This window comes from Fringilla coelebs (genome assembly GCF_963513975.1).
Source record: "Fringilla coelebs genome assembly, chromosome: 14".
NCBI classification, from domain to species: Eukaryota; Metazoa; Chordata; class Aves; order Passeriformes; family Fringillidae; genus Fringilla; species Fringilla coelebs.
The window spans coordinates 15,855,233-15,870,579 of NC_140040.1; the positions used below are offsets into that span (position 1 = coordinate 15,855,233).

At 38.3% G+C, this 15,347-nt stretch overlaps 1 protein-coding gene across 1 annotated transcript in view; it reads left to right on the forward strand.

Annotated features, from left to right (window-relative positions):
- The window catches only part of DPY19L3 (dpy-19 like C-mannosyltransferase 3), a 34,796-nt gene that overhangs the window by 15,454 nt on the left and 3,995 nt on the right, over nt 1-15,347 (forward strand). The window contains exons 10-17 of the mRNA XM_084214874.1: nt 419-520; nt 971-1,044; nt 1,277-1,435; nt 2,908-3,030; nt 3,373-3,484; nt 4,015-4,071; nt 8,251-8,333; nt 14,929-15,061. Of these exons, the coding sequence (XP_084071000.1) occupies nt 419-520; nt 971-1,044; nt 1,277-1,435; nt 2,908-3,030; nt 3,373-3,484; nt 4,015-4,071; nt 8,251-8,333; nt 14,929-15,061 (843 nt within the window). The remainder of the gene's footprint in view (nt 1-418; nt 521-970; nt 1,045-1,276; nt 1,436-2,907; nt 3,031-3,372; nt 3,485-4,014; nt 4,072-8,250; nt 8,334-14,928; nt 15,062-15,347) is intronic.

Sequence of the window (15,347 nt, forward strand, 5' to 3'; positions counted from 1 at the left end):
AGCTTGTAACTGGAAAATTGCTCAAAATCTATCAACAGACAGAGCCAGAAGATCCCTTTGCCATGTTTAGTGGAAGGTGTAATGAGTAGGTATTTCAAAAGGCACACAAGATTGTGGAAATTAGGGAATGAGTTCTGTAAGTATACTAGGGCTGCTGCCAAAGAAAAGCTGTTTGGCTGCTTCCAAAACTCTGCCATATCAAAGCTTTTATGACATTGTCCCTTCAGTTTTGTGCAAGAAGTATGTCTTTATTCTGGGGATTTGGTTCTGTGTCTATTTTTGCTAGAATGACCCTAATGCAAAGTTGGTGCTGCTCAGGACTAGCAAATGAGCTGTTGCAAATAGCCTGTGATGCTTTTGTTGCAAATACATTAAAATTAAAAAAAGGACTGAAATACTAATATTTTCTTCTTTGTAGAAAAACCTAAAAAAGGGTGGCTTGCTTAATAGGCTTGGGAAACTTATCCTCCATGTTCTGCTAGTCTTGTGCTTGACTCTCCTAATAAATAAATTCATTAAGGTAGGCAAATAATTTTTAATATCAAAAAATTACACATTGTATTATGTTAAAAGCTATTTGTTAACCATCTACAGGAATATCATTAAACAAAAACTGCAGTGAAATTTTTCTGCATCTCAGAAACTGCATTTAAGAAATTACAAATAGTTTTGCTAATCTTTGGTATATGGATTTGAAAACTTCATAAATTAACACCAAATAATTGGTGTTGAAGCTCACCTGTAATTTTATATCAGTTGTAGATCTATACTGCTGAGCATTTGCAAAGTGTTTAAATGAATTTTCTTTTCAATGAATGCAGTTAAAACTGAATGCTTCTTTGATTACAAAGCACCCATCTTAGTAAGCTTGTATTGCTTTACAGTTTCATTTCAATGAAAAAAAAGTTGTTTATTGTGTAACATTTTTGATATTTAAAATAAAATTTCCTTTCTCTTCCCCCCTTTGTAGAAGATTCTTAATCTTGAGTCAGATGAGCATATATTCAAATTTCTGAAAGCAAAATTTGGATTTGGAGCAACAAGGTACGATTTAGCTGCAGTTTTGCTTTTTTGTTTGACTTCTTTAATTGAAGCCTTGTGGTTGTTCATTGTGTGCAGTAAATCACAGTTTTACCTCATGTTTATGTCATACTTGCTCTAAGAATAATCTGCACAACTGTGACTTTATAATTTCTTGAGAATAAAGGAAACTTTGATCCTTTTTGACATCAAGTTATGAAATACATGATGGACAAGGGTGTCTATTTTTTTTTAGAGATTTTGATGCTAACCTTTATCTTTGTGAAGAAGCCTTTGGTTTGCTACCTTTAAATACTTTCTCAAGACTCTCCAGTACATTACTGTTTTACGTCTATGGATTTGTTCTCTTCCTTCTGACAGTAGCAGCTGTAATTGTTGCCTTTCGGAACCTCAGGTAAATACAGTTTTAAGAAAATTCATATTTTTATCAATTTTATTTTCTTCAGCTGGCTGAGGAACTGACAGGTGAACACAGCAGCAAATACAGGATTGCTTTGCACAGCTGCTGAGGAGTGAGGTGTAGGGGTGTAGGAGAGAGAAATCAGGCAGAAAAAGTAACTTTCTGTTGAAGCCAAAAATGTAACCAAAGGAACATCCTTCCCTAGATTCACTCAAGCTTTTGCTGCTGAAGTTTTGCAGTATGTATAATGTTCCTTGGGGTTCTTGGGATGAGGAGAAGCAGGGGAAGGATGTTTTTATCTAAAATATTGTTACTTTCTTCATCCCATTTTTTCTGTGCAAAGCACTCCAAATCACAGATTTCCCAGGTGTTACCCAGAAATGAGCTGGAATAGTCTGTGCTGAACTTTGTGGTCTGTGTGAAGGGGCAGGAGCTGTAACTGCATCACTGCTGGCAGTTCCCAGAGCTGATCTGTGGGATTCTGAGGTATCTGCAGAACACAGATGAAAAGCAGACAGAAATGTTATTCCAAAAAAAATGGTTCATTATAGAGCTCTCAGTTTTACTTTTACAACCTGGGCAAAAGGTAGAAGGGATCATATAAAACCTGATTGATCAAGGAGTGTCACCTGAACTAGTGTCACTATCAGAGATTTTAGGGAAGACTGGATAAAAAGGAGAGCAAGAGAAAGGGAGAGTATCCAAGACATTTCAAAACTATGTTATGACAATTACATATTGCAATAGTAATTCTCAAATGTCGGTTATCTGTAAATAATTTTGGTACTATTCAACCAGCCTCTTTAAAAACTTATTTGATCTGTCAATTTTAAAAATAAAGATTCTGCAGCTCTTATTTTTTGCAACCTTAGATGTAATCCCAAACATGTCCCTAATTTTTAATGCATTTATCTCACTTATCCTCTGTCCTGAAAAAAACAGGAAAACCTCACAAACTGAAGCAGCTCCTTTTATTTTTCTTTCTTTTGAAGGGCCCTCCACATATATTCACAAGGCTAGACACCTCAAGCAATAACCTCTCCCTTCAGGGCTCATTTTCCCTAACTCTGCTTCCAGTCCATGGCTTTGGTAACATCCAGGCAGACCAGCACAACCCCACAAACCACAGTTAATTCTTCACTCATCAAAAGTCCTCTGAACATGGGAGTAGCTGCTTCCAACGAGAAACCAAGCTTGCCTTGCTGTAAAGAATTTTATCCCATTCTAATCCAGCTCATTTAAACCCATTGCAGTTCCAGTAATCTGCACATGAAAAAGAAATACCTGATGCTGCATCAAGTTTGGTGGCCAGGCTAAATTAGATCATAGATACAACAGAAGGTTGTGGGCTCATAGCAATGGTTGGTGATTCTGATCCCAGAAAGATTCTGTACTTTTTAGAATGCAGATAATTATATGAAATATGTTATAGAAGTTAATATAACACTTATTTTTTCTTCAATTAGTGGTTCAAATCAAGTCCATTTGAAGGACAAAATGGAAGAATACACAGTGACACTGAAGCCTGAGGCTGCCTACAGCTTAGTTCATTCAGTTCTTTTTGGATGTCTGGCATTAAGCACAATGAGGTATATTTTTTTGATTCTACTAAGGGCTTGTTCAGATGATTGAGTATATTTTTATAACAGTGTAAAATATGTTGACCACAAACTGATAGGATCATGAACCTTCTTTCTCTCCTGGTGTGTTTCTACTTGTAGATTGAGGCATTTCCCAAAATTCTGACAAAGTTTGGGAAGAGAGATGTTCTCAAGAGTGCATAGCAAAGTGCAGTGTCAGTCCTATACTCAGTTATTTCAGAGGCATGAAAATCCAAGAAAACTGTGTTCACAATTTCTCTAGACATTAACTGCTCTCTCAAGCAGCTTTGCAGAGCTCCAAATGATCATGAAAAGCTTCTGTTCTTCCAGGATGAAGTACCTCTGGACATCCCACATGTGTGTATTTGCATCCTTTGGCCTGTGCAGTACAGAGGTTTGGAAACTCATCCTGAAGTGTCTCCATCTCTACACCTCCCAGAGGGTGAGCACTGTACTCACAGCCTTTCATCCACTGGGCTTTGGGCTGCATCTGAACCAAGTGAAGGCTCAGGGCTGAATATTGCTTGTAGTTCTCTGAACCCAGGTATCTCTGCTGGATGTTTGTATAAATTTAGTAAGTAAAATGGATTTTCTGGTGGTTTCTATATTAAACAATTCCATTGGAATACACTAGATGGCAATATAGATGTGGCTATGAAAAACATCCATAATTTTACTAAAAAAATCTCCATATTAAGAAATCATCAGCAATCTGAAAAGACCTTTGCAGTCAATTATATTGAGTGACAGTGTTTTCCACTTTGTAGAATATAGATTTAAAGATATAAATCCATCTTTTGTGATGGGTCTGTAAAATTAGGGTTTTACTTGAAAATAAAATCAGAATATGGGCTTAAAATTCAGTCTCCTAAATTCCGCTACATGTTAAATATTTCAGATACCAATACATTAAAAGTTAAGTCTATTAAATGTTGCATCAAAATAACCAATTTTTTTTTCAATTTCTCATAGACACAGGTGATTAAGTATTCTATATCAATAATTACATTACTGTACATTTCATTTAAGGTAAGAATTTTTTTTCTCAATGTTTTGGCATATTTTAGTTGCATAAAATTTTTCCTTTCTCCTAGAAGGGTTGTCTTATTAGTAACTGCATACAAGAATTGTAACTGAATTTTAAAAATGAGGATAGCTGTGCCTATGGAATTGTGTGTGAAGGATCAGTTGGGCTTATTTGATCCAAAGTAGTTGTTCATAGATGCAAATGTTTATCTGATTGTATGTGTAAGTACCAGGTGTTATTTAAAGGCATAAATTTATGGAAAAGGGAGTTGTCTCTTTTGGTTTATAGCTAAATTGTGGATAAAATGCAGATTGCCACATTGTGTCATGATTTATTGTAGGAACAGAAATAATAGTAATCTCTACTGCTGTGCCTCATATGTTTTAAAGTACAGAATTATTAAATGGTCAAGTACCTGGTTTGTCTTCTGTCTGTTCCAGAAACAGAATATTATTATTGTCAAACACTTAAATGTAAATGCATAAAACATACCTAAATCAATATCATGTGCAAGATTATCAGTCTGTCATAGCAGTGAGATTTAGAACACTGATTTAATGGCCAAACCATTCTTTTAATCTGTAGTCACAAAGACAAAAAATTCAGAGTCTGCTTTGATGGAGAAGTTGTTTCTGCAATAACTAGTCTGAGATGAAAATACATCTGTTAAATAATTCCCTTCAGAAGAAGGCAAGATTAATTTCATTGTTACAGTTCAAAAGGCAGTAGTGAAGCTTCACTCCAGTATTTTCCCCCCTCTAAAAGGGAAACAAAAAGTAAAAAAATACTGTTTTCCACTTAAATTGTCTTATTGTTCTGTTAGAGGACTCTTTTTGTCCACTGATGTGATAGTTAGGAAGTCATTTGCCATTTTCATCATTTCTGAAAATGACAGAAAAAATGCCATTTCTTCTGACATGGAGGATACCAGGAGCATGACATCCTGATAGTCTAATGTGACAGATCACTAGGAATAATTTTCCTCCCACTCTTCATGAGCATATGTAAAGTTCCTAAATTCTGTCAGATTCAATTCTGAAGTCAACAGAAACCACTGATTTCATGGACTTTAGAGCAGTCATTAGTTGTGATCAGTCTGCCTGAAAAGGATCATTTTTATGTTTCTTCTAAATAGAGGAAATAATTTTTATTGACATTAAAAATACCATTTTTCACATTTCTCAGTAGGAATGAGAAATTTGTCACCACTCAGTTGTTTTTTTGTCCTGAGTCCGTTCTTGCAGTTGAGGTACCAGAAGAGTGGATCTCTCTGTGGGTCTTTTCTGCAAAGCTGAAAGAGTTGATGAGAGGCCTGAGAGAATCACAGAATAGTCTGAGCTGGAAGGGACCCACAAGGCTCCTCTGCCAGGTGCCCTGGCAGTGGGATAGTCAGACAAGAATTCTTACAGAGATATTCAGAAATGACACATTGCTTCTGTGAGAATGTGCTTTTATATTCTCTCTTACACCTTATAAACAGACAGTGGAGGGAGATTTTTGGATCAGAGACTTACTTATCTTTCTCTTTTCCGGACAAGAATGTCTCTGTTCAGTCACTGCTCAGACTGCAGGGGCAGTTTCTCTGTACACCACAGTTAACTGGCCATCAGGGCTGATTCTCTTGAATTTGTAGGGGGGCAGTTTGGTGTTTTATTATCTATTACATTTGTCAGAAGAACTGTTCTTCAGTGCAGTTCCTCAAAATAGGACTTTTATGGGATTATTAACCTAATCCAGAATAAGCCAATGAAAGCCTCTTTTGAGGCATGTGGTTACTACAGCCCCAAATACATCACTTGAACAATAATTTATTGAGATGCAGATGCAGCTACAATGCTAGCTTTCTTTCAGATTTCAGGTACAGGATATTTTGAGACCTGTAAGACATCTGTATTCCTGTTTACATGTGATTTTCATTATTACAGTGCAAACATCTTTCAGATAAAGTGAAAATGTTGAAGTATTTCCAAGCCTATTTTAGCTGTGCTGCAGATAACACAACACATGCATAAAGCAATACCAAGTAGTATTTATGTTTCACTTCTTACACTTTCTAAGTAGGTTTCACCTTTATCTATGTTCATTCTGTTTTAACTGCACAATAAGGCTCATCAATTTGTGTTTGCATGTCAGTAATTTTGAATAAATTGTTGGTACTTAAGGTGCGTTCCTGAGCTTGAGCATTCTAATTCCAAGGATTGCCAAATAATCTTGATTTCTCTCTAATAGTAAACTCTATATTCCTATTACTTCTCCAGCTGTATTTTCATCTTCATCATAGCCAAGTCCTTTTGCTCCAAGCATGGACATTTATTACAGCACATACTGCAACATATACCCATGACCTGAGCAGTCTGTGGCTGTACTGAGCAGCTTCAGTTCAGGGCTAATTTAAGCCACTTCACAACTGGTTTCTTTTCCTGAAGACTTTGACCCCAGAGACAAGCACTGTTACAAGCTGGAAACCTCTTTCACATTTCCCTCTCTTTTCTGAGCAGTTTGTTGTATCCCTTATGTGTTCCATCTGTTCTTTTTATCCTCTCCTGGTGTCACCTGACTTTTTCTCAATCTGACATATACTTGATTTACAAGACAAATTTCTGTCAGTGTTATTGGTCTATATTTTTCATTTGTCATTCTCTTGTATTTGGAACTCCTGAAGTACCTTAGTTTTCTCTTGGTTCTACTAATCAAATGTAGTGCTACCTGGAGATTTTTCAATTCAGTAATAGCAAGCCCCATGACCAAAATTTTCCTCCAGTAGAAACTGCTTGTACTCACTCAAAACTTGCAGTACTGTGACTTAAAAAACCTTTACAGAGGGAATGCCATGGAATAGCCCCAGCAGTGAGCAGGGAGCTGTGCCACTGATGGAAAAGCCACTGGTTCCCCAGGAGGTTACAGGGCAGGGTGCGCTGGCTGAAAAGCAAAGCAGAGCCCATTCCTTCTGTCTCCACCCTGAAGGACTCTAACCTATCCAGGGCAGCTTAGTAATGAAGAGAGGAAATTTTGATTCATTATGAGACTCCACAATCTCCTTTCACAACAACTGAATTTACTAATATCTGGGAGAGCTTCTGAAGAGCAGAAATACATCTGTTGTACTGTTGTACTTTCCAGAGCTTCTCCACAGTTGGGATGCTGCCATGGCTCCACCTGTGAGATGCCAGGAGTACCTGAACAAGTGTTTGAAGTAAGCAGCTACACTAGTGAGCATCTTAATTGGCCCAGTTATACCTCCTGCCCCCAGGCCCGCCATGTAATTACAGTTTTACTGAAGGAATGCCTGTGTTTGCTAAGGGACTCAGCAGCACCGCATTCAAATTCCTTCTGAACTCGTGGCATTAAAATGGGATGATTAATGGCTTTTTAGATTATCAGGTGGGTTTTCTTAGACTTTCTCCTGTAGCATTTCAATTTTCAAACCAACAGTCCTTCTTATCTAAAGAAAGCAGGTTTGGAGTAGGTTTTACCATAGCATTCTCTGTAGTAAAGACTGATGCACAGCAATCTGTCATTAGCATTGTCATTATCTTCCTTAATTGCTCCCTTCTGCCCTGAAATATTCACTGGCTTAAACAATAAACTCTTAAATCATTGTTCCCTTCGCTTTTTGGACAGGAGGGTTAAGCTTTTCAGAATCAGTTTCCGTCCTTTATTCTCTCCTCTGGATTTATGTATTCTTTGTCTATAGTAAATTTTTAAATGCTTTCCCCTGATGGCCTATTCGTTGTTGTCATTCAGTCACAGTTTTATTTTTACCTTCAGTAGTTCTCTTTTAATTCAAACTTCTGAAATACTATTAATAGCATCTGCAGCACATCTAATAATCTTTACTTCTGATACAATTTTTCTACATTTTTAAATTTAGTTTTATATTTCCTTTCCAAACTTAATGTTAATTCCTGGGAGCTTTCCTTGTCTTGTCATCATTGCCAATGGGCAGTTCTGTTGGTCATCTGGCAGCAGCTGCAGATCTCCAACTCTGAAACTGTGTGTTCATCCTGCAGTGACAGCCACCTCTCCTTCCTGGGATGGGTAGACAGATACTCTTGTGTCTTGTAATTTACCCATGAGCTGGACAAGGCTATATGCCCGCTAAGAGGCAGTAATACATTTCAGCATCCAAAACTTGTTTGGTTCATTTTGTCTTCAGGTTGTTTATTTTGTTTCCATTTTAGTTCTGGCCAGGAATAATGGATGAACTATCAGAGCTGAGAGAATTCTATGACCCAGACACTGTGGAGCTGATGAACTGGATTAAGTAAGAGGATTTTTTCTCTATTTCAGTTAAATGCTATTTGTGTAGATCTAATGTTCTTAGTTATAGTGTTCTCCTTATTTGTCCCAGCTCAGCAGTGAACTCTGGTGACCCGTGAGGATAGTTAGGGTGAGTGGGTTATCAGGAGGTTGGCTGTGAGCAGCTGTGGAGAGCAGCTCCATGCACGGGTTCAGTATCACTGCTGTGTTCCATGTGCAGCAGGGTACCAGCTGATCCCTTTGCTCCCATAAGGACACAGTTTTCCCAGCCAGAAGAGGTAAATTTGGAGGTGTCAAGCTTCTCTCATCATATTATAGCTACTTTACATTAATAGACCTCTGCAGTGAAATAATTTTATTCCCCATCTCCCCCAATCTAATGTCCTTCTCAGTTCTGTAAATGTTAAAAAGCTTGGATATAGTGCTGGAAAATTCGTACTCTGCAGCATGTTTGTTGGACTTGAAAACAATCTGAGTTGTTTCTGCTTGTTAGAATTAATCCCAACATGTGTTTCAAACTGCGAGCAAAATATTTTTAATTGAACTTGAACTTGTTACAGCTAACCATAGGTGCAGTCTTTCAGGAGTGTGAGTTAATCATTCCAACCCCACCTCATCACTTCTGCTTTCTCACAGAGCATAGGAAGGTATTTTTTAGGTAGAAACAGTTTCTCCTTCATGTAGGAGATGCTGAGAAAAAAGGCCAGGTAGGATGTTCTCTGGAGAGCTGTGAACTGAAGGGATATGTTCTCTATTAACACAGAGCAGCCACGAAAAACTTGCAGGTTAAGTTTCTGAGCAGTGAGATTCCTGGGACTTGTATTTATTTGCAACTCCAGCAATGATTTAAAAAAAAGAAAATTGGTTTCATGTTATAGAGGAAAACATTCTGAAAGTAAATCTGAATATACAACATTAAATATTGAACTGTTTGAAGTATTTCCTTGGAGTATTTCCTTCATATGCAATGAACTTCAGTGAAACCAGTCACCCAGCCTGTTCTCCCCATAGCAACATATTTACACTCCATAATGTTGTATTTCTTTAATCCATAAACTAGAAGGAGTAATTTAGAAGTAAAATATATTACAAGCCTTCACTGACTTATTTTGAAAGCAGGCCATGATTTTTTCCATCATTTAGAATCTTTGCAGCCTTATTGACATGTTTTTGTGACTAATGTTTACCAGCCAGTTCCATTTAGCACTACTGTTTTATTAAAAGATGGTAAATGTCTGATAGTTCAGGTCTCCTGTGTGCAATATATAGAGTTATATATAGATTTATACATAAAATATGCATGTGGAGTTATTCCCAGCCATGAACTGGATTTGACTGGCTCCAATGAGAATAATTTTTCATGTGTTCTTAATGCTGAGAATGCTAAACTGGTCCTTGTCATCTCTTCATTCCAAGTCATGACAGACAATTACAGAGAGGCATTTTTTAACTTAGAATTTATTGTATTTAGAAATATTATTCCTGTGAAGAAGAGTTAATTATCTATGCTTTAAATACCAGTCAACAAAATTTATGGTAAGTTTCTCAAAGTGGGACAGATTTTGTTAAGTTTGATGCGTAAGAGAACACTTTTACTTTACTAACACTTGATGGTTGTGCTGTAGTTAATGACCTGTCAAGGCTGGTGTCAGGAACTAATCATTCATTATTAAAACTCAGTATGAAAAGCTCTAATTTGTCATGTATAGCAGTGAATTAGGAATAACTCATCTGTCTTGCAATCTCTCCACAACAAGAAAACCCTTCTGTCCGCATAGCTCTAAATGCATATTAACTTGTCCAAATATACAATCTGAATAATGGCCAACTATTAGTCTGTCCCCTGTGAAGTGTCTGCAGATGCATTTTTTATTCTTCCCCTCACTAAAATTGCCATAGCATTTTCAGGAAGATCTACTGGTTTGTATCTGTACAATTGCACAGCACAATTTTTTACACAATGATCTTGCATATCCCAGTCTTCTGCTTTTTTCCTACACACCATCTCATTGTCTTAGCTTATTTTTAACAAAAAAGTCCAAATCTAATGCTCCAGGGATAGTTCACAGTTCTGTTCCCAGCTGGGAGGTACATTAAAAATCTTAGTTTTGGTCTTTCTCCCTAAGACAACAGGAACAACATGCTCATTTGTGAGATGGGGAAGAATATCAGTAGAATGAGCAAATCAATAGCGTGAACTTCCCTACTCTGTTTACTCCTGGTAAGTGCTAAAGAAGCAATGTCTTCTGCCTTTAAAGGGGAAATCTGTCTACAGTCGTGGAATATATCAGTAGCAGTTGCCAAAGCTGACAGAAAAAAATCTTTAAAATCTTGGGCAACAGCCAAAACAATGGAAAAGTTAACTGAGACTGAGATTCAGCAGATTGTTGGATGTCAGCTGTACCTGAACCAGGTGTGGGGAGAAGCAGGCAAATTTGTTTGTTAGTGAAAACCCCACAAATTTCCAAAAAGCTCCTAAGGTTATGCAAATGAAACACCCATGTTTCAATGGTGGCTCTTTCTTTCAGTAATTTATACTAATTTATATTAATGGCTATATTTTAATTTCAAGCTAGCTTTAAAGTTTAACTCTATTACTTACATTCTTAATTTTCAAGGGTAATCACACTGAAAGCAACTCGTGTTCCAGACTTTAAAGGCAATTTTACACTTTTTTAAAAAAAATATTGTTCTTAAGTTCTTGGGTTTTTGTTGGACAGACATGTGAGTAAATTTCAGGCATGAACCTGAGAGTGCCTGAGAAGTAGGTTTATACCAGCTGTGGAGGTGCAGTCCTTTATGTGAGCATAATCTGCATGCATAAAATTGAAGCTGGGACTCCCAAAAACACATCTTGTTGCTATTTCTTTGTGACTGTCATTTTCCATTTTTGCAATTTTCAGTCTTTCCAAACCAGAGGGAAAAAAAAGAACCATGACAGTGTGACTGAATATGCTTTACTGCCTATCATCTGCAGCTAAATCTGTGATGTTTTAATATTGCATTCTGCAAATAAAAAGATTTTCTTTTAAAGAAAAAGAAAAATCTATCATGGCATATTCCTCAGAATCTCCTTTTCTCAAATCCTTTCACTTTGTTGATTGATACCATACTCAGGCACTAGTAAAGGAATGATCTGAGACTTGTTAGATTTTATGGCTTTGAAAGTCAACTACAGTGTTCAAGTCTGGAGGACTTCTACTAGAAATAGCCATTTTATTTCTGATGATGTAGCCTGTAATTGCAATGTTGGCCATTTCTTCCTCAGTGCTTCCTAAAACCAGCTCACAATAATTCTTTAGTAGTTTAAGAGAAAGAATTACTACCACTTTCAGAGTCTGTGCAAGTACTTCCTGTAAAACCCTTTTATTTTTAATGAGTTATTCTTTCGTATTTATATAATTCTCTAAATTCTTAAATGTAAGGTAAAAAAAAGGTTCTTACACTATAATATAGTGCTTAGTGTACCCATTAGCTCAGCTGTAATTAACTTGTTGAAAGCTTAGAGCTTCAAAAATAAATGAGATTATTTGTTCAAAATGCCATCAGGTCTGCTTAGAATGGCATTTAAATTATATAATGTAAATCAGTTTGACCTGTAAGTCCTTGTCATTATTTAGTGACATTTCCTAGAGAATAAATTGTTTGCAGGTTGGGCAGTGTGGTATGGAGCTTGGCAGAGAGCTATAAAAACAAATTATCCTTTCATTTTATACATCATTTGCTCAGACAGTTGTAAAAATGGCTCGGTTTTGGTGTAATAGAGAAGTGTCATTCAGGGGTTTGCAGCACAGGAGGTGCCCTGGCTGCAGAGCCCTGCAGCAGGCAGGAACATCCCTGGCATGCAGGAGCCATGCTGGCCCTGGGAATGCTCCTCAGGGCTCCTGTGTCCCCAGAACTCAGCAGTGGCACCCACAAGAGCTCATGGGGAGGGAATTGGAGAGGGCAGACACTGCCTAGGGCTCTGTGTCACCTCCCAGGGTCACCTCCCAGCTCTCTGCCCAGGGCACTGAAATCCAGCAAGCACTTGTGCTCCTAGCACTGCCGCTGCAGCACAGGGAAAGAGGGCTCCCAGTAGCTCCTGCTGGTCTGGGAACATCTGAGCTGGCCAGTAAAACATGGACAGTGATGTGTCTGCAGGACTATCATTTCCTAGGACTTCAAACCTGTAAATCTCAGGGAAACATCTGCCTTTACCTGGAACACCAGATTTTGAACTCCACCCCAGACCAAGCACTTAAGGCAGTTGTTTGAATAGCAAGCTAGGGTCCCTTGATTGTCTTCAAGGGATAGGAAGAGCAGAAAGTGCTGGCAAAACTCTTTCTGTCTAGTAAAGAATGCAACTCAGCTGTATTTCACCCCTTCTGGGCAGGAGTGAATGCTTTTGGAAAGGGGAGGAATGGAGCAGTGAATCTTTTGCATGATCCATTTTCTGAGGGAAGATTCACGGGGGGCTGCAGCTCCAATCTCTGCTCCCTGTGACCGGAGCAGGGTTGAGCTGAGAGATCAGGGAAAGGTTCTGCTTCCCCCAGAGGGTGCTGGCACTGCCCAGGCTCCCAGGGAAGGGGCACGGCCGCGAGGCTGCCGGAGCTCCAGGAGTGTTTGGACAGCTGTGCATCCAAGGAGGCCCAGGGGGGATTGCTGGGGGTCTGCAGGGACAGGGGTTGGACTGGATGAGCCCTGTGGGTCCCTTCCAACTCAGTGTGTTCTGTGATTCTATATTTTTGACAAGCATTTTTGCCAGTAGGTTACTAACAAAGGGCACTATCACCCTTTAGCTTTTGTTTTAAAGAAAAGAGCCTACAGTCTGGTTCGGCTTTTTTGTGTTTCCTTTTTTTCCTGTGGTTTTGCCTTTGGTACTTGTTGGGAGGTGCTGTGTGAGTGGGTTTAAGAAAGTTTGAGTCTGCTATAGAGCCCATTCTAATGCAAATCTGCAATCAGACGAGCAGGCTTGCCTTGGTAAGGCCAGTCAGTTTTTAAAATTTTAACTAATCTTGAACAACCACAGAAACCTACTTGTCACATTGCCTGGCCTAGGCATAAACACAGAAACATGTTGAAGATGCTTTAAGAATCATCATTTTTATTTGGGTGTCTAAGCTCTCCCCAGTCCCTCTGTGAGTCCAGTCCATGTCCTTTGCAGCTTAGTCCTACAGACCTGTGCTTTCCCACAGCTCCAGGGATGAGTCCTGGCTGACAGCCTGTCAGGGCCATCCCATTTGCATAGTACTAAATTCTAACAGGAATTAATTTCTTTTAATGGAACATGTACTTCAGGACACTTGTGGCTTTGAATATTTTAAGTAATAAATAATTTCTTAAGAGATTAAATATTTTCAGACTTGGAAATGAAACTGGTTTTATAAAGTGCTGAACGACTAGTCTATCAGGAAAGTTAAACTGGCCTATTAAAAATACTATCTCTGGCCTTCCTAGATGAGATTAATGTACCAGTGCAAGATTTTTTAGGAAGGTTTTGTAATTATTAATTCATTTGCTAAGCATAATCTCTTGAAAGGCGATAATAAAATTTAATACTTGTCTGAACATTTTCAAGCAGATCATGGAGCTTAAAGATGACTGAGTGTGTAGCTGCAGTTTCCAAAGGCTCCCTGAAGTGCACCCCAAAGTGTCACAGTTACTGGAGTACTTCAGTGTGTGCATGGGGATGTTAGGCATCTATTCACATTCTAATTTCATTTGAGTTGATTTAATGTGTGCTGCTTTCTGTTGGTTTAGCCTTCACAGACCCTTCCTTCCATGGTTATGTGCCTACTAAGCACTAGAAGACACTTCAGCACACTATGGCCAGTTCCAATTAGCCTGATCACAGGAGTTTTCATTGCCTGGCATTTTTACTCTTTCTTTTTGCTCTGCCCTTCTGTTGTGTCTTTGCAAATACTTTAGATTGTAATTGTTGGGAAGAAGGTGAGCAAAAATAATTTGTACTTGAGTGATCTTGAGATACCAGGACTACTACTTGGAATTTCAAAGGTTACAGTAACAAAAAGTGATGGCATTGTTCTGACATCTTCTGCATCCCCCTGCCCCAGCTTTTTGCAACTGGGATGTCTTTTTTCATAGTTTCTCTCCCACAGTTGTCAGAATAGGAAGAGTAGTGTCTCATGGAACAAAGTTTTTGTTCCAAGTGAATGGTGAATGCCAGGACAAGAACAGAAAGTTTTACCATTCATAATAATTCATTTTATGTAAAGTATCTTATATATATCAGACTCAAATTTAAGTCACAATAAGTTTCTTGAAATATTAAAATAATTAGAATATAGAAACCTATAAATATTCAGAGGCTTTATGAATCTGAGAAATATATGAAATAGTTTGAAAATAGTTTGAAATTGTCAGGATCATGTTTTCCTTAGATTTCCTCATAGTGCTTAGTAAATTTTTATTTGCAGTTGAGTATTATCATAATTTACCCGCTTGGCATTTGAAGAAAACAGTTGCTTGAACAGTTTGCTCCCTGAATAGAGGAGAAGCAGAAAAATACTTTTGCAGTCTTTTTTTTCCTTCTGATGTGTCACAAGCATTGCAAAAATACCCCTGCAGAGACCTCCTCAGACTTATCAACATTTGTTTAGGTCAAACACTCCAAACACAGCAGTGTTTGCTGGGAGCATGCAGCTGTTGGCAGGAGTCAAACTGTGCACTGGACGGACCTTAACCAACCATCCCCACTATGAGGATAAGAACCTGAGAGAGAGAACAAAGCAGGTAAGAGATTTCTGATTTTTTATAGTAATCCTTTGCCCGTGTCACTGACTCCACTCCAGAAAACAATAATGTCCTCATGGCACACTGCAAAAGGCATCACGTGCTTTACTTATTGAGTAACTTTCTGTCAGGCACAGGCCCAGGATTTAACTGCCTTGGGATCTCCTGACTCACTTCTGGCAGCTGTTGAGTGTCTGAGCAGCTCTGTGCCTGAGTACCCAGCTAGTCCCAAGGGCACTGGTTTGGCTGCTGTGGCATCAGTAGATCCTGGTGCCCACTTGGGCTG